This window comes from Mustela nigripes, chromosome 3 (assembly GCF_022355385.1).
Source record: "Mustela nigripes isolate SB6536 chromosome 3, MUSNIG.SB6536, whole genome shotgun sequence".
In the NCBI taxonomy this organism is placed as follows: Eukaryota; Metazoa; Chordata; class Mammalia; order Carnivora; family Mustelidae; genus Mustela; species Mustela nigripes.
In genome coordinates, this window is record NC_081559.1 from 39,831,268 (window position 1) to 39,850,459 (window position 19,192).

Here is a 19,192-nt window from a genome sequence, read left to right on the forward strand (position 1 = left end):
ACTGACTGAGTCACCCAGGCGCCCCTTGACATGATTTCTGTTGGGATATTAATACCTTTAGTCCCATCTTCCCCTTATAGAGATGTTGGTAGTCTTTATCTGTAAGCTGTGCCATGTGTAGTATGTCTGTTGCCATTTTAGAGTTTGTTAGACTTTGATCTCAGAGCTGCTTCTTTCTCCATTAGTTTTTCTGGAATTTTTGCTTCTTCAGTGGGTTAAATTTGTGAGTAAACCCAGGATTAGGAGTTTAATTTTTTTTTTTTTTTGGTAAAGATTTTATTTATTTATTTGACAGACACAGTGAGAGAGGGAATACAAGCAGGGGCAGTGGGAGAGGGAGAAACAGAGTCCCCACTGAGCAGGGAGCCCCATGTGGGGCTCGATCCTAGGACCCTGGGGTCATAACCCAAAATTAAGGCAGATGCCTAATGACTGAGCCACCCAGGTGCTCTGAACACCCATGTTCTATTTCTGATTTGGTCACTACTCAACTGTGTGATCTTGGGAAACTCCCTCTACAGGTATCCCTTTCCTTACAGGAATAATAGAGATGATAATGTTTAACTTAATTTTTGTGGTTAAAATGATGATTAGATGAGATAAATGGATGCATTTGTTTACATGTTTGTCTCTGAGCTATGGACCTGGAGGGTAGATGCTGTGTCAAGGTCTCCTTTATTTTTAATCCTTCATCTTTAATTGTGTTTGTCTATAGAGGAAGCACTCATGTTAATGTATCCTAGAGGTCTGAGTAAAACAGGTAAAAATGGTAAAGTTAGTACTGTTTTTATGGGAAAATATTTGGTAGTGCTTACTGAAGTTGAAAATACCTTATTTTACTCCTGGCAATTTCACTTCTAGGCATAGACCAACAGAAATACAACCTTTTACTAAATTTCATATCCAGGAACGCTCATAGCAGCACAATTGATACAGCAGAGAACTAGAAACAGCCTAAATCAGCAACAGAATAATATATTGTGGTCTGTCCATACAGTGAGATTCCGTTAGCAGTGTAAAAGAACAAACTGTGGTTCTCTGTAGCATTGTGGATGAGTCTCCCATAATGTTTAGTGAAAGAAGCCAGACATAAAGGAATATTTCATTTGCATAAAATGTTAAAAAAGCAGACAGAACTAATCTTTGGAGATGAAAGTCAGAAATAGTGCTTACTTTGGGAAGGGTTGACTGGAAGGACATCAAGAATTTTGAGTGCTCTTGATGTATTTTTTAAATTTTTATTTCTGTTAATTTTTTATTTTTTAAGTAGGATCCATGCTGAGTGTGAAGCCCAGTGCAGGGTTTGAACCCACAGCCCTGAGATTAAGACCTGAGCTGAAATCAAGAGTTGGAAGTTTAATTAGCTGAGCCACCAGGCGCCCCAGATATTTTCTTTTTTTAAAATATTGGTTATGTGAATATATTTGCTTTATTGAAACTTTTGGAATTGTACATTTGTGATTTATGTACTTTTTGGCAAGAATGTTATACTGCAGGAAAAAGTTTTCATAAAGGGAATGGGGAGAGGAGTTGAGTGAAGTCCACTTAAAGGTGCTTGAATTAGTTTCATCTTTCTCTTGTGAAAATGAGTGAGAGGAACCTAGATGGCTCAGTCAGGTGGGCATCTGCCTACACCTCCGGTCGTGGTCTCAGGGGCCTGGGATCGAACCCCACATTGGGCTCTCTGCTCAGCTGGGAGTCTGCTTCTCCCTTTCCCTCTGTGCTCTCTCTCAAATAAACAAATAAAATCTTAAAAAAAAGAGTGAAAAAGAAAATGACACTGACCCCCTGAGGTGGAACTCCATATACCTTGCACTTAATATGGGATGTTTGGTGCATTAGAATTATGTTATTCTGGCTTTTTTTGGTTTACTGGAGAAGTTTTCATTTCAATCTTCTTCTTTTTTTTTTTTTTTTTAAGATTTTTATTTGAGAGAGAGAACACAAGCAGGGGGAGTAGGAGAGGGAGAAGCAGGCTTCCTGCTGAGCCTCTGAGCAGGGAGCCTGATGCCTGATGTGTGGCCCAAAGCAGGGGTGGATCCCAGGGCCCTGGGACATGACCTGAGCCAAAGGCAGATGCTTAACGCCTGAGGAGCCCTGTTACCTTAATATTTCTATTATAGTTATTAATTATGTAATATGTGACATATCAAAAACTATATTGCAGTTGAGGAAATGAGCACTCAGTAACAAAATTTGAACTACTTTGTTACAGGATTTTTGAGCTAGAATGGGAAATTCAGGCAGCCTTACCTCCACACACACACACACACACACACACACACACACACACGCACACACACTTTTAAATTGGGAATTGGGCCTTTTTTTTTCCCCCCTAAGATTTTTATTTATTTATTCGACAGACAGATCACAAGTAGGCAGAGAGGCAGGCAGAGAGAGGGGCGGAGGCAAGCTCCCTGCAAGCAGAAAGCCTGACTCGGGGCTCGATCCCAGGATCCTGGGATCATGACCCAAGCCAAAGGCAGAGGCTTTAACCCACTGAGCCACCAGGCGCCCCTTGGATCTTTTCTTTCTTTCTTTCGTTTTTTTTAAAGCCAGGATATATAAATCAGAATTGGTTGGGGCCAGAAGTAAAATCAGGTGTAGTGAATGCAAGATTTTTATTCTTTGTTTAGTACTGTGCTCTTCTTTATCTTCAAAATACCAGTCTCAAATCGTTTTTGGAACAAGGTATGGCATAGTCATTCAAACATTATGAAAATTGTTGAAAATTACAAGATGGTTTTTAATAAGTAGAAAAGTGAGATTTTGTTTCTTCCTGTATTTTCCCTATTTTTGCCCTATTCTTTTTTCCTGTTTTAATTTTTCTTTAAGATTTTATTTTTAAGTAATCACTACATTCAGTGTGGGGTTTGAACCTATAGCCCTGAGATCAAGAGTCACATGCTCTTCCGACTGAGCCAGCAAGGTGCTCCTGCCCCATTGTGTTTTTTTATTTTTTTATTAGGTACTAATATGAAAAATACATGTAGGACTGATAGGTCCAAAGGTAAAGAAGCTGTTAGTTTAAAAGATATATAAACAGTTTACACAAAGGGACATAAAGTCAGTAAACAACAGGAAATATCTTTGATATGAAAAATTCATATTTGAGCTGCATTAATTTAGCACTTTACAACTATTAAAGTAGTAAAAAGGTTTTGAAAGGATATCAGCACTTAGTATCAATAATGTGAAATGGTGTGTTGATCTGACCCTCTTTTTTCAGGGAAAGAGGCAGTGGACAAAGTCTGTCTTTTGACCTAGTAATTGCACTCTTTTGAGGTTTTTTTTTTTTTTTTTAAAGATTTTTATTTATTTATTTGACAGAGAGAGAGATCACAAGTAGGCAGAGAGGCAGGCAGAGAGAGGAAGGGAAGCAGGCTCCCTGCTGATCAGAGAGCCCACTGAGCCACCCAGGGGCCCTGAGGTTTTTTTTTTAAGAAGACATAATTCAGAAAAGTATTTCTTGTCTAACTATCTATATAGTCCACAAAAAATTGGTTATAAAGTAAATGTCCAGTGGGCAATAATCTAGTGGATTACACTATGGCTGCAAAGTATACCTGGTATGTACCCATTTGTATGATTGGGAAGATGTATAATCACAGAGAAGTACTTGCTATGAAAATAGTAGGTATACTGATTGCAACTATAAAAAAATATAAAGTTAAATAAAAGCTAACTACAGATAGAGTTCTGTTTCTAAGATTGAGGGATTACTAGTATTTTTTTAAAGATTATTTATTTATTTATGTCTCAGACAGAGATCACAAGTAGGCAGAGAGGCAGGCAGACAGAGAGGGAAGCAGGCTCCCCGCCGAGCAGAGAGCCTGATGTGGGGCTCCATCCCAGGACCCTGAGATCATGATCTGAGCCGAAGGCAGAGGCTTTAACCCACTGCGCCACCCAGGTGCCCCAGGATTACTAGTATTTTTATTTTTAATAATTTTAATATTTTGTAGTGTATCATCTGTTACAAAAAAATTATAGTGGTCAGTTTTGATGAGTTAAGCATTTTGCAATTTCTGCTTTTTCTCTTGCTTTGCTGTGTTCATTAGTTTTTCAAAGGCTTAGTGTAAAAGTAGGTGAAAGAAAGTGAGTGTTTCATCTAGTGCATCCATCATGTGATTACTACTGTATTCCCAAATCATTGCATGGTACCTGACACATACCTGATTATGTGGATTAAAAGCCATTTCCCATCATTTATCTATATATGTTTCTATCTATCTATATATATATTAGGGATTTTTTTTTTTTAAAGATTTATTTTAGAGAGCAGAGAGCATGGTATGGGTAGGGGCAGAGGAAGAGGGAGAGAGAGAGAGAATTTCAAAGACTCCCTGCTGAGCATGGATCCTGTTGTGGATTGATCTCAGAACTCTGAGATCATGACCTGAGCCAAAATCAAGAGTTGTATGTTTAACCAAGCCACCCAGGTGCCTCCGTATTATCTCCGTATTAGGGGTTTCCTTAAGTTTGCTTCTTTTTTGTGAGTATAGCTACATATTTCACCAACTCATATAGTAGATGTGGTACTTTGTAAAGCGGGTTGCCTTTCTTATTCTGAGCAAGAGAACCTAGAAGATCTCTGAACCCAAGGGCAGATATATATCTGTATTTGATTTCATAAAACTTGGCACTTAATGTGCAATAAATACTTGTTGAATGAGGAGATTAACATTTGAATCCTTTCTGTACCATTTAAATAGTGTGATTTTGGACAGTTGCCTTTAAGAATTATGACTAGTACTAGATGTTTATGTCCACAGCAGTTCTGTTACTCATGCTTCCTGAGCATTGGGGTAGGCACGTCTGCACAAAAGCGTGATCTGAGCCATCTGGTCTGTTTTCAGAGTCCGTATTGGCTGAGGTACATGTTTCCTTATTTTCATTACAGGGAGACCAAATTTTGAGGAAGGTGGACCAACATCTGTGGGAAGAAAGCATGAATTTATACGATCAGAAAGTGAAAACTGGCGTATTTTTAGAGAAGAACAAAATGGAGAAGATGAAGATGGAGGTTGGCGACTAGCTGGACCGAGACGTGACGGAGAGAGGTGGCGGCCCCACAGCCCTGGTAAGGCTCCTACTGAGTGAGTGCAGGGAACAAAATAAGGGAGTATTTAGTGGACATTGTTACCAATCAAGCAAGAAAGATGAATAGGTAAAGTAAAAAAAAAAAAAAAGAGGACTTAGTTATTTATGTCACACACTTGCATCATCACATCACACTCTTATCAATACAAAAAAATTTCAGCACGAAGATTCCCCCATATCTCTTCAGTTGATGAAAATCATTTTTATTTTTCTGGAGCAAGTAGTGTGGTTTAATGGAAAGCACCTATCTTTGCAAAACCGTGAGAGGGTCTCCTTCAGTTTTATCTAACACCGAATTGTTGTATTTTTTCAGCATGCTTTAAAACTTACAAATATGTAATTATACGCTCACTGAGGAATATGTGCTTTCCCTAAAGTGGGTGCTTTTCCTGTATAATAAAAGATGTATTCTTTCAGGGTTTTTTGGTCCCAAATAAGTGATTTATGCTTATTTGAAGGATAAACTCTAAGCCCAGGTCAAAAACATAATCATAAGTTCATTCTTTTGTCCTAACTTTAGGAGAGAGAGAGAGAATAGTAGTGATTAGTGGTTTTGTAAGTTCTTCTGTTTGACTCTTAAGAATGCTTCAAACTGTTCTTCCCTGACATTAGATATGCTGGTAATTGAAGACACTGGTGCTTTGTGTCAAAGTTCATCCCCTACCAAAGTGCTGATTCCATGCCTCATGATAATCAGATGCCACTGTAGTTTGAATCGTGGGGTCATGCAGAACCAGAGTGCACAAAGAGTGTATATTTGCCTTATGAATTTCATGTGCACAACATTATTTTAGCTATCAACCATATGCCAGAGAAGCTCACTTTTAGTAGAAAAAATCATAATCAAACTGTTTTCATTTATATTTTAAAATCAAGTTATTAGCAAAATCACTAATCTCAGCCCAAGTAAACATTATAAAAACAATCAGAGTGCTTTAGGTTTATGGATCGGTGGACACATAGTGAAGTTAATCTTTGTATATAGTTTTGATGCTTTTATGCCAACTCCTCATGGCTGACTCTTGGGTGAGTTTTCTGTCATGAGTGGGCATTGTTTACATCACAGTTATCTAGGTAGTTCTCATGAGTCTGTGTGCTGGGCAACCAGATGTTACAGTTCTCTTCAAGGTATCACAGCATTTTGTGCTGAGCTTGCCTGTAAGCAAAAGGGTTTGTAGACTATGTTCCCAACAAGCATTCAGTGAAAGAATGGACAGGGTCCGGGCTGAGCGAGAAGAGAAATTCCAGCGGATCAAAAACAAACAAGGTGAATGTTTTGGAAGACCAACAGTGTTTGTGAGGCCAAATGTCTGATGTCGATTCTATTAAAGGGAGTTAGTTAAACAAAGTAAAATTTTAATGTATTTTCTACCACTGACCCTCCTCACCCCAACTTTGATTTGGACATATGTTGTCTTTTAAAAATCTTTGTCTCTGATTTGATTTCCATGTCTGATTTATTTGTCATTAACTTAACAATTTCCCCCCAATTTTTTACTGATATATTTTTAAAAGACAGTTTGGGGTATATAATATACAGGGCTGGCTGAAAAAACACTGGAAATAAGCATTTTTAAAAAAGAATACCATCTAGTTTTTCAACCCAGCATTCTTAAAAGTTGTCTGATTATATCAGTTGTTTTACTCTTAACATTTCTTAGATTATAGTTATTTTATGATTTGATTAAAAGTTTAAATATAATGATTTTGACTAATTTTTGTGGTATAAAAATTGTAGCAAACTTTTATTCTGTTATTGGGAGGACGTTAAAAAGCAGTGGTTAGTCTTTATAAGCTAGGGATTTCTACATTTGTTTTAAGTAGGGCTGAAAACTGGATATGTATGGGAGATGGGACGATTAAGGACAGCAAAGCATCCACTCTGGGAGCTGAACTTAAGAAACTCAGTAAGAGGAAAACATGAGCCAGATGCCTAGAAGGATAGATTCCTATCATGGTGCATACTTAGCAGACTTCAGAAATGATAGTAATACAGAGAGTACTCTGGAATTCAACATTTGGTCATGAGTACTTCTTTTGAGTAATGATTCTAGGTTTGCATTTAAGCAGCCTGGGTGTAAAGTTCTTTAGTTTTCACAATGTAATAGTTCTAAGTGAAGAATGGGGGAGCATGGGAATAATGTTTTCTTAACTCATTTGTGAGTGATTTGTAAGTAGGTGCCTCTACTGGGCATTTTAGTGTTTTGCCTTCTTATTTTCGGTTTGTTTTAGATTGCTGGTCTTAGCAAATTGGGCCTCAGTAGTAAGAACATTGAACTTTTTGTCTCATTTCTTTTGTGTATCTCCCACAGAGAAAGCTGAAAACCTGCTTCTTTTTTAAAGACTCTCTTAGACTTGGGTTTATCAGATATTAACAAGAGTTCCCCTTTCTTAAAAAAACAAAATACCTCAACTGGCATCCTTTATTCTTAGGCAGTCTTTTTTCTGTTGGAAAGTAGATGTAATAAACAGTATGGTAGGGTGGATTTAGGAATGTCCCTGGGGGTATTACACAGAAATAAAAACTCCCTAGGGAGAGTTAAGAGATGAGAATAAAGGGAAAGGAAAGTAAGCATGTTGTTGTGGAAAAAGCAGTAGAAGATGCAGAATTAGATTCTTGTTCTGCTTTGCCACTATGCAAGTTACTTCTGTCAGAGTTTTTGTTTCTTAAACTATAAAATTAGGATAGTGGGGTATATAAAATCTCTGACATCTGTCAGTGCTATAATTCCATGCCTTTTTTGGGGGAATCAGAATTACAAATGGAATCTTGGCCCTTGCAAGTAGGCTTGATAAATTTAATATTAGGATTTGCCACAGGGAGTTCGTGGTATACATCATTTTTGTGAGAAGAAAGAAACGTATTAAGGCCTGCCAGAGGGAAGGCATAGACTTTAGTATGGGAAGGTGACCAGCATTATAAGCCTGGGCTAAGAGTATGCCATGTGAATGGCTAATTGACATTTCAGTCAGATACCTAAAGCTTATCCAAAGTGTATACTTCAAATTAAGTGTCCTTTAACAGTAATTTGTTTAAAATTTATTTTTCAGAGCTTTAGAGGAGTTGATATGGCTCAGTACTCACCAACGATAACTCCTGTTGCTACTTAGTGATGTCATATGTATGCTGAGCTCTGAATTTCATTTACTTTGCCTAATTTTCTCTTTAGTAGGTTGATCATTTGAATTCACAGCCAGGCATAGTTTTCTTCTTTATTTCCTATTTTGATTTTTTTTTTTCTCAAGTACTGTCCTAAAAATTTTCTAAGGTTTGTATCCTCCTCCTCATCCCAGATGGCCCTCGTTCTGCAGGCTGGCGGGAACACATGGAGCGACGGCGAAGGTTTGAGTTTGATTTTCGAGATCGGGATGATGAACGAGGTTACCGAAGGGTGCGTTCTGGCAGTGGAAGCATAGATGATGACCGGGATAGCTTGCCTGAGTGGTGCTTAGAGGATGCTGAAGAAGAGATGGGCACATTTGACTCCTCTGGAGCGTTCCTCTCTCTAAAGGTAAGAAATTTGTTTTAAATGTTAAAACAGGCATTGACCTGCCACCAGAGCCAAATGTATTGTTGACCTTTGGCTTTATTTTCTTAACACAGAAAGTACAGAAAGAGCCAATTCCAGAAGAGCAGGAAATGGACTTCCGGCCTGTAGAGGAAGGTGGGGAGTGCTCTGACTCTGAGAGCAGCCATAATGAAGAAGCCAAAGAACCTGATAAGACAAATAGGAAAGAGGGAGAGAAGACAGATAGAGTGGGAGTAGGTAAGGCTCATTTTTGTCTTTTACCTTCTTGTTTTCATCAGACTCAGAATTTCCCAAGTTGTTAACTTACGAATGCTTCATGTTACAGAAGCCAGTGAGGAAATATCCCAGACCTCCTCATCGTCTGCTAGACCAGGTACTCCTTCAGACCATCAGCCTCAGGAAGCACCACAGTTTGAGAGGAAAGAGGAACCCCAAACTGAACAAACGGAAAAAGCTGAGGAAGAGAATCAGACAGAAACTAGCCTACCAACCAAAGTGCCCAGCAGAGGGGATGGTATGTATTTATGAGAGTAGACAAGCTGAAACAGGATTCTGCTCAGGCAGGCCAGTGATCACTGATAAGATAGGATTCTGTTTATGCCTTATAGAACCTCTCCCAGTGGTAAATTACTGGAATAGATTATTTTACCAGTGAACCCCCTCAAACGCTGCTTCCCATGTTTTGTCGTTCCCCAAATTCACCAAAACAGAGTTAGAAACTCGGGAATCTTACTTAGGATGTTATGACACAGCCACCTTGGTATTGGTTGAGCGGACAGGGTTTAGGATCCTCTGCAGTAATTGGATCCCCACATCAGACAGGTACCTTCCTTTCATATAGTGGTTGGATGTGTGTCCAGAAGGCACACCAAATTGCTGTTGTTCTAAGAGAGGCCAGAAAGAACATGGATGGATCTGTGGAAGTCCTACCACCTTTGCTAAAGAATAAGTTTAAAGTATATCCCCTTCTCCAGTGTTACTGTTTTAATTTGCTCGTATACCTTAGTAGGCAGTTTTAATGTTTACTTCCATGTTCCTTCTTGTGCATACTTAAAAATGACATTGTAGTACTTGACGTTGAAGGGTTAATTGGTTGAGTCACCATAGGAACATGCCTTTAACATGGCATTTGAGTCCTTGTATGACCTGGCATATGCCTGCTTCTTTCTGTACAGTTTCAGTGCCATCTCTGTCTCCTTCATACTCTGTTCCCCACCCTCACAGACCCTTAGGCCCACCCCATATAAGGCCTTGTTCTTTTGTCTCCATGCCTTAGCACATGCTCCTCTCTGTGCCTGGAACTCTGTTCCACCCCAAATTCCTGAGCTGATTAGCGATCTTCTCTTGGTTCTTAAACAACCAGCACTATTCTTGACATGGCAATACAATATGATAAAGATCTGTGTATTATCCTTTTTGCCTAATAGACCATCTATTATCTTTTTTGCCTTATAGACTAATATTTATAGGGCTTAAACTAAGGGTATCTTTTTAGAGTTCTATGTCTAGAGCAAAGCTTAGTGAGTGATTTCAAATATTTGAATCTCTGTCAGGCACTGTGGGACTTGTCCATTTTGAGACCTGTTTGATATGTAGTAGTCATTTTTCAGTTATGATCTGCCCCCAAATTACTTGTGGTTCATTCTCTTGAATGTAGATGCCTGGGACCTTATTCTAGGAGATTATAGGACGGAATCCAGACATGTGTATTTTGAGAAAGCTTCGTAGATACCCATTAAAGATGAAACTCCAGATTGATAGTCTGTAAGGGAGATAAAGCAAATTAGTCATCTAGGGCAAAATTCCTATTTTTAGAGGATAGGTGAAGAGTAGCCAGAGAAAATTTTCATAGGCAAGAGTGGCCTATAGTGAAGGACAGTAAGGAAGGGAGGAGGTTTCAATTCAGGATTGGACTGCTAAGGTTAGATGGAGAGGACTAGGAAAAGCCATTGGGTTTGGGGACTTTGAGTCACTGCTTTTTTGTGAGAGAGAAGCTGTATTGGAGGTTGGAAGTGGAAGTCACAGTGTAGCAGGGGTGGTGGTGGTTGTGGTGGATCAACTGTTCTTTTAAGAAGTTTGGCAGAGAGAGGAAAGTGTTCCTGAGAGGGGCAGGGATTTGGAGAAGCTGTCTGTAATTGAGCAAACAAGGTTTCAAAGGAGAAACTGCATTTGTATCTAATTACTCCCATCCCCCTCCCTTCTTAAGAGCCTGCATACTGAGAGGCTAGAAATAGGGACCAACACAGAACCTCTTTTGCAGTCTGTGTTTATATTGAGAAGAACTTGCTGACCTGTCTAGGTAAACTCCCAAATGCTCTTCATTATCCTAAAGAATAATGTATTGAAATACATTAATTATCACCTGAAATAGGTATTTATTCAAGATAATTGCCAATGCACTTAATCAAAGTTTTGATGATGAGTTACAATATTTTTGAGAAGATTTGCAGTGCTTTGTTAATCGTCTGCTGGTGGAGACATGTTATAAAGAAGGGATTGGGCTGATAGTTTGCTCTCAAAAGGAAATTGTGTAGCTGTTGGGCAGTTGCTCTAGTGACCCAGTCAGGCACTTTCTAGATACCTTTTTTTTTTTTTTAAAGATTTTATTTATTTATTTGACAGAGAGAGATCACAAGTAGATGCAGAGGCAGGCAGAGAGAGAGAGGGGAGCAGGCTCCCTGCCGAGCAGAGAGCCCGATGCGGGACTCGATCCCAGGACCCCGAGATCATGACCTGAGCCGAAGGCAGCGGCTCAACCCACTGAGCCACCCAGGCGCCCCTAGATACCTTTTTTAATCCTTATGTTGTGTCATTTTGTAGAGGTACTTCTGTCATCGTAGGGAGAAATACTACACTTCTCTATAAGAAGTAGCTGCAGTGTTCCTGATCCATATTTCTGTTGAGCCCATTTAGTGAGTGGCCCAACTTGGTGATACATTCTTCATAAGACTCTACTGGGCTCCCTGCCCTTCCCCCTGCTCTCTCTCTCTATAAAAAATAAAATCTGAAAAAGAGTCTCTTTATTCCATGTTTTTTTCCTTTAGAAATAGTTTCTGATGTCCAGCAGCCCCTGTCACAGATTCCTTCAGATACAGCCTCTCCTCTTCTCATACTTCCACCGCCTGTTCCCAATCCAAGTCCTGCCCTCCGGCCAGTTGAAACGCCGGTCGTAGGTGCTCCTGGGATGGGCAGTGTTTCCACAGAGCCAGATGATGAAGAGGGTCTCAAACATTTGGAGCAGGTAAAAATTTTGTAATCCTTTTTTTCTTTCTCAAACTACCATAAAATTTGGAAGCTTTAAATGAATATTTAGAAATGGAACTTCTGTGCATTAGATTTTATGTACTGGAAAAGTTGTTTGTAAATCTCGTATTTTTTTGTGTGAGTAATTGTCTTTCAAATCATTTCATGCTTATAAGTTTCTGCTATGTAGTAGTCATTGTGTCAGGTTATTTTTTCTCTTCTGAGGTTGCCCTTAGCTGTTTGCTTTTCTTTTTTCTTTTTGGAAATTAATGGAATGCCAAAAATGGCAAATACAAGCAGCTGTGGATGGGCATAGCGTCTTCTGTATCTTTTGCCTAAAATATAACTGGAAAAATAGTTAAACTCAGAATTTTAACATTTTATTTATGTCTCTAGATTTTCCTAAGATATACCTTTGTTGTATACAAAGTAAATGATAGCTTGTTTTCTGTAGAAGAATTTCTCTTTCAGGGTGGGGTAGTTTTTGGTGGCAGGAAATGCTCAAGGAGAGGAAGAAAAGGCAGTGTCTTAGTAAAACTTATAAAAAATTTTATTTGTAATCATATTAATTGAGTCTTTGTTGTATTAACACCCATGTTTTTACAGGTTTAGTTTATTTGCTTCAGGATTGACCAGTGGCTTATTAGTTTAAAAAGTAATCTTATTAGTGTGTTGATTAGAAGCCTGGATTTTCATCCATACCAGTTTGTGTTTTAATCTGTTCGGTTTGCTTAAAAGTTTTGAAACTTTGAGCAAGATTTGACCTCTCTCGGCCTTAGTTTACCCCTCCATAAAATGGGGGTAGTACATACTATATGACCTTGTTGGAAGAAGTAAATGGTTGCCTGCTATGTTTCTTGCGTTGAAATACCTTTCACAGGCCAAATCATTCAAAAAAAGGTAGGCATTTTTATTATATGTTCTAGTATTTATTTGGGATCATTTGTTTCCTCAATCCTTTTTTTTTTTTTTTTCCTATTAGCAAGCTGAGAAGATGGTGGCTTATCTCCAAGACAGTGCACTAGATGATGAGAGACTGGCGTCGAAATTGCAAGAGCACAGAGCTAAGGGAGTGTCTGTTCCGCTGATGCACGAAGCAATGCAGAAGTGGTATTACAAAGATCCTCAGGGAGAAATTCAAGGTAGCTCGTTCCATTCTACTTGAAGCCATTACCTCCAGATTCTATAAGATGGTCATTATTTAATGTCAGTTTGCATAATAGTAGAAAACAATCCATTTTTACAGGACACACACACACACACACACACACACACACACACATAGTAGAAAACAATCCAGTTTTATAGGACATATATACACACACACCCACACATACATATATATATATGTATGTATGCATGTATGTATGTATATGGCATTTTTGTAGGTTTCTTCCATAGTACTTTACAATTTCAGTGTAGGGGGAGGGCAGTCCAATGAAAATTGTTTGACTATAAGGCAGAATGATTACTAATATGATAGGGATGTAAACAAAATGCTCAAGACCCCCTCAGTTCTAGCTACCCAGCTGGTTAACTAGGCAGGTGAATTCCTTATCATCTTTGTACTTCAGTTTCCCTCCCATAAAAAGGTGATGGCAGTAGTCTTGGAAGACCGTACTTCAATGTTCTGCTGAAGTGGAGTTGATTCCATGAATGATAAAGATCTGTTAAAAATGTGGGAGAAAAGGTCATACCATATTTTATGTTAATCCCTTAAAAATTTGGATGGTGCACAAGTTAGATTAGAATGAGGAGAGAATGCTATAAAAGATATTTGTTGATTCTTCATTTCTGCTTTTGAAATCTTTGTTTATAACTTGAAATTGGTTGACTGTGTTAACCAGTATCATGATAGTGTTTTACCAAATACACCCTGTGACCTCTTTCCAGCATACTAACTCCTTTTCCACACTCAGTCCCCTTACCCTTTCCCTTTATTCTCCTTTGCAACATCTGTTGCTGCCTGGCTCTGTATATATTTGTTAATGATCTGTTTACATCCCTGTAGAATGTAAGGTACATGGGATCAGGACTGTGCATTTGTAGGTTTTTTGTTTGCTTGTTTGTTTTGTTTCTGGTAAAACAATCAGAAGCATTTATTCGATGTTTTAGGGATTGCAGCTGGAGAGACAAAGTGTGCTTCCAAGTTGAGGACTCTGTGTTTTAATTAAAACACATGGTTTTAAAAACCAAAACCAAAACCAAAACCAAAAACAAAAAAACAACAAAAAAAACCCCACCCCAAAACACATGGATGTGTTTTTTAATTAAATTTACTTTAAGATAATTGTAGCTTCACATGCAGCTGTAAGATATAATAGAGATTTTATGTATTCCTTATCCAGTTTCCCAGTACTGGTAATCTCATGCAAAACTGTAGTACAGTATCCAGCCAGCATATTGACTTTGATATAGTCAAGATTAAAAACATTTCTATTTCATATTGCCCTTAGATAAACATATGCATTTCCTTCCCATTGGTACCTACTCCTTAACACTTGACAACCACTACCCCCATTTCTGTAGTTTGTCATTTCAAGAATGTTACATAAATGGAATTCATTTCCAGCTAATTTTTTTTTCACTCAGCATCCTGCTCAGAAGATTGATACAAGTTGTTACATGGTGTCAGTGGGTGGTGTTTTTTGTTTTTTTAACTGAGAGTACATCAGTGATGTGGATATATCATAGTGTAGTCATTCATCCATGAAAGGTATCTGGGTTGTTCCCATTTTTGACTATTATTATTTTTTTTAAGATTTATTTGGGCACCTGGGTGGCTCAGTCATTAGGCATCTGCCTTCAGCTTGGTCCTCATCAAATCCTGCATCAGGCTCCCTGCTCAGTGGGATGCCTGCTTCGCCCTCTCTCACTCCCCATGCTGTGTTCCCTCTCTTACTGTCTTTTTCTGTCAAATAAACAAAATCTTAAAAAAAAAGATTTATTTATTTTAGAGAGAGTATGTGCAGTGGGGAAGTGGGGGTGGGGGGAGGGAGGAAGAATCTCAAGCAGACTCTTCACTGAGCTCAGAGCCTGATGCGGGGTTCGATCTTATAATCCTGAGATGATAAGGTGAGCTGAAATCAAGACTTGAACCCTTAGCTGACTGTGCCACCCAAGCACCGCCTATTTTGGCTATTATAATAAAGCTGTTAAACATTTATGGGTAGGCTTTTGTTATAACAAACTCTTCATTCCCCTTGAGATACAAACATCCAGGAGTGCAACTGCTAGATTATATGGTAACGACACATTTAGTTTTTTAAAGAAACTGCCAGACTTTTCCAGAGGGCTGACCATTTTGTATTTCTGCAGCAATCTATGAGTGATTTGGTTTCTCCACATTCTTGACAGTATTTGATGATGTTGCTATTTTTTATTTTAGCCACTTCACATGTTATGTAGTGTATAGAGTATACAATATCTCATTATAGTATTTGGTTTGCATTTCCCTGATGGGTAAAGATGTTGAACATTTTTTATATGTTTATTGGCTGTTTATTTTCTTAGGTGAACTATCTCTTCATGTTTTTTTACCCATATTCTGGTTAGACTCTGCTTTTTTTTTTTTTTTTTAACCTTTTGAGTTTTGAGATTTCTTTATATATAGGTACTAGTCCTTTGTTAGATAGGTGGTTTGCAAATACTTTATCCCAGCCTGTTTTTATCTCTTTATCACAGATGAAAAGTTTTAAATACTGATGAAGTCTAGTTGATTAATTTTTCCCTTTTATGGATTGTGTTTTTAGTATTAAGTCTGAGACAGAAGAACTCTTTTCCTAGCTTCAGATCCCAAAATGTCCTTTCCAAAATAATTGATAGTTTTTTGTTTTATATTTAAGTCTTGTGATTTTTTTTAAAAGGTTAATTTATTTATTATTTAGTTTAGAGAGAGAGTGTGGGGAGGGGCAGAGGGAGAGAGAGTCTCAAGTAGACTCCACATGGAGCAGGGAGCCTGATGTGGGGCTTGATCCCATGACCCCAAGATCATGCCCTGAGCCAAAACCAAGACTGCTCAACTGACTGCAGCACCTTGGAGCCCCAACTCTGTGATCTATTAATTTTTGTATAACGAATGGGATTTAGATCAAAGTTTATTTTTTTGCTGATGGATGTCTAGTTGCTCTGGAACGTTTGGTTGAAAATCCATCTTTCCTCTTTTGAATTACCTTTCTCAAAATTCATTTGGGTGTATTTATGTTGGTCTGTTTTCTGTGTTCTTTTTTCTATTCCACTGATCTGTGTGTCTGTCTTTGCGCCAGTATCACAGTCTCGATTACTGTAGCTATATAATTATATATGTCTTGAAGTTGGATAGACTGGTTCCTCCTGTTTGTTTTTTTTTTTCTCCCAGTTTATTTTTATCAAAACAGTTTTTAACTTTTCCAGTTCCTTTGTTTTTCCATATGAATTTTAGAATAATCTTACCTGTATTTACCATATAAAAATTTAAAAAATCTGTACTTAAATATCTTGCTGAGATTTTAATAGGAACTGTGTTAAACCTTTATATCATTTTGAAGAGAATTGATAGCTTTCTCATGTTGAGTCTTCCAATCCATGAACTTGTAGTTTTCAGCATATATTCTGTACATGCTTTAATCCATTTGTATCTCCTTGGTTTTTTTTGAGTAATTGTAAATTTTATTTCAGTGTCTTTGTGTTCATTGTTACTATATAGAATTGAATTTTGGATGTTTGTCTTTAGTCTGTGACCTTGCTGAGCTCATTATTAAGTGTAATGTTAGCTTCTGGCTTTTTATAGATGCTCTTTATGAAGTTGAGGAAGTACCTTAGTTTTTGAGAGTTTCATTGGCTATTGGATTTTGTCAAATGCTTTTTCTGCATTTGTTGAAATGATCCTATTATTTTTCTTCTTTAGCAACTTTGATTTGGTGGATTAAATTGATTGCATATTCAATATTGAACCAGCTTTGTACTCTTGGAATAAACGCCATTTGGTCATGATTTATAACTTTTTATATATTGCTGGCTCCTTTTAGGTAATGTTTAGTTAAGGATTCTTGTGTCTGTCTTTATGAGGGATGTTGTTTTGTGGTTTTGGTATCCTCATTGTCTGATTTTAGTATCAGGATAATAATTAGCTTCATAAAATTAACTGGGAATTATTCCCTCTCCTATTTTCTGGAAGATTATTTAGAATTGATGTTAACTCTTCTTCAAATGTTTTGTAGAATTCTCCATTGAAACCATCTGGGGACTTCTTTTTAGGATTATTTTTAAATAATAGGCTCTATTGAAAAAAATAATAATAAAGTAGGCTCTATGCCCAGCATGGGCAGGCTTGAACTCATGACCTTGAGATCCAGAGTCACATGCTCTACCAATTGAGTCAACCAGATGCCCTGTTTTTGTTTTTGTTTTTTTAACTTTAAAATTAAAATTCAGTATCCCTAATAGTTACAGGGGCTATTTAAATTATTGATTTAAGGGGCGCCTGGGTGGCTCAGTGGGTTGAGCTGCTGCCTTCGGTTCGGGTCATGATCTCAGGGTCCTGGGATCAAGCCCCACATCGGGCTTTCTGCTCAGCCGGTAGCCTGCTTCCCTTCCTCTCTCTCTGCCCGCCTCTCTGCCTACTTGTGATCTCTCACTGTCAAATAAATAAATAAAATAATTAAAAAAAATTACTGATTTAATATGGGTTGATTTGGTAGGTTTTGTTTTGTTTTGTGTTTTATGAATTCATCCATTTCAGCTAAGATGTCAAATTTGTGTGGGTAGAGTTACTTGGAGTATTCCCTTACTCTCTTTTTGATGTTTGCAAGTTCTGTAGTGATAGCCCCTGTTTTATTCCTCATGTTGGTAATTTGTTCATTTCTCTTTTGTCATTGTCAGTCTTGTTACAGATTTGTTAATTTTTATTCATCTCTTCAAGGAATCAGCTTTGTTTCATTGATTTTTTTTTCATTACTGTTTTTTGTTTTCAGTTTCATTGAGTTCTGTTCTTATTTCTTTCCTTCTTCTTAGGGTTTATTTTGCTTTCCTTTTTCTAGGGTCTTGAGGGTGGGTGCTTATATAGTATTGATTTGAGACTTTTCTAATGTAAGCATTTAATACCATAAATTTCTCTTTCAATACTTCTTTAACAAATTGGAGACATACCTTTTCATTTTCATTCAGTTTAGTATGCTTTTTTTTTTCTTTTTTTCTCTAAGATTTGTTAGAAAGAGAGGAGGAGAAAGAGTGCACATGCAGGGGGAGCTGCAGGCAGAGACAGAAACAGGCTCCCCACTGAGCAAGGAGCCTTGGGATCATGACTTGAGCCAAAGGGGCAGCTGCCTAACTGACTGAGCCACCCAGCTGCCCCTCCCCCTGCCTTTTTTTTTCTTTTTTTTTAACTTGACAGACATCAGAAGATCCCAGAGATCACAAGCAGGCAGAGAGAGAGAGAGAGAGAGAGGAGGAAGCAGGCTCTCTGTGTGGAGCAGAGAGCCCAGTGCAGGGCTGGATCCCAGGATTCTGGGATCATGACCGAAGGCAGAGGCTTTAACCCACTGAGCCACCTAGGCGCCCCCCTCCCTTTATTTAAGAGGTGAGGAAGCTGCAGAGGAAGAGGTAGAGAGAATCTTAAGTAGGTTCCACGCATAGCATGTGATCCTGGCATGGGGATTGATCTCACAGCGCTGAGATCATGACCTGAGCCGAAATCAAGAGTTGGACGCTGGAGTTACCTGGGTGGATCAGTGGGTTAAAGACTTCCTTGGCAGAGAGCCTGCTTACCCCCCTCTCTCTGCCTGCCTCTCTGCCTACTTGTGATCTCTCTCTCTGTTAAATAAATAAAATCTTAAAAAAAAAAAAAAAAAGAGTTGGACTCTTAACTGACTGAGCCACCCAGGCACCCCCCAGTCCAGTGTATTTTGTTTTTTTCTTGTTGAGACCTCCACTTTTGAAAAAAATATGTTTAAGTAATCTTTACACCCAAGTGGGGCTTGAGCTCATGATCCTGAGATCAAGAGTCGTATGTTCTTCTGACTGAGCCAGCCAGGCCCCCAGGAGATTTCCACTTTTACTCGTGGATAATTTGCAAGTGTGTTGTTAAGTTTCCGAGTGCTTCAAGATTTTCCTGTTACCTTTCTATTAATGATTTCTGGCTTGATTTTATTGTGGTTGAAAAATACACCATATATAATTTTAGTTCTTATTGGGATTTATATATGGCCCAGACTATAGTTCTTTTTGTTGTATGTTCTGTGGGTACTTGAAAAGACTGTATTTTGCTGTCTTTGGAGCATTCTATAAATTAATCAGTCGGACCTTGTTGATTGATGGTTTTGTTGAGCTCTATAATC

General features: G+C 38.2%; 1 protein-coding gene across 4 annotated transcripts in view; it reads left to right on the forward strand.

Annotated features, from left to right (window-relative positions):
• The window catches only part of GIGYF2 (GRB10 interacting GYF protein 2), a 147,851-nt gene that overhangs the window by 81,033 nt on the left and 47,626 nt on the right, over positions 1-19,192 (forward strand). For 3 of the 4 annotated variants that reach the window (XM_059393728.1, XM_059393727.1, XM_059393730.1), the window contains 6 exons: positions 4,907-5,086; positions 8,401-8,618; positions 8,711-8,873; positions 8,962-9,150; positions 11,681-11,877; positions 12,862-13,021. In XM_059393728.1, coding sequence (XP_059249711.1) covers positions 4,907-5,086; positions 8,401-8,618; positions 8,711-8,873; positions 8,962-9,150; positions 11,681-11,877; positions 12,862-13,021 — 1,107 coding nt within the window. The remainder of the gene's footprint in view (positions 1-4,906; positions 5,087-8,400; positions 8,619-8,710; positions 8,874-8,961; positions 9,151-11,680; positions 11,878-12,861; positions 13,022-19,192) is intronic. The other variant, XM_059393729.1, reaches the window with a different exon arrangement.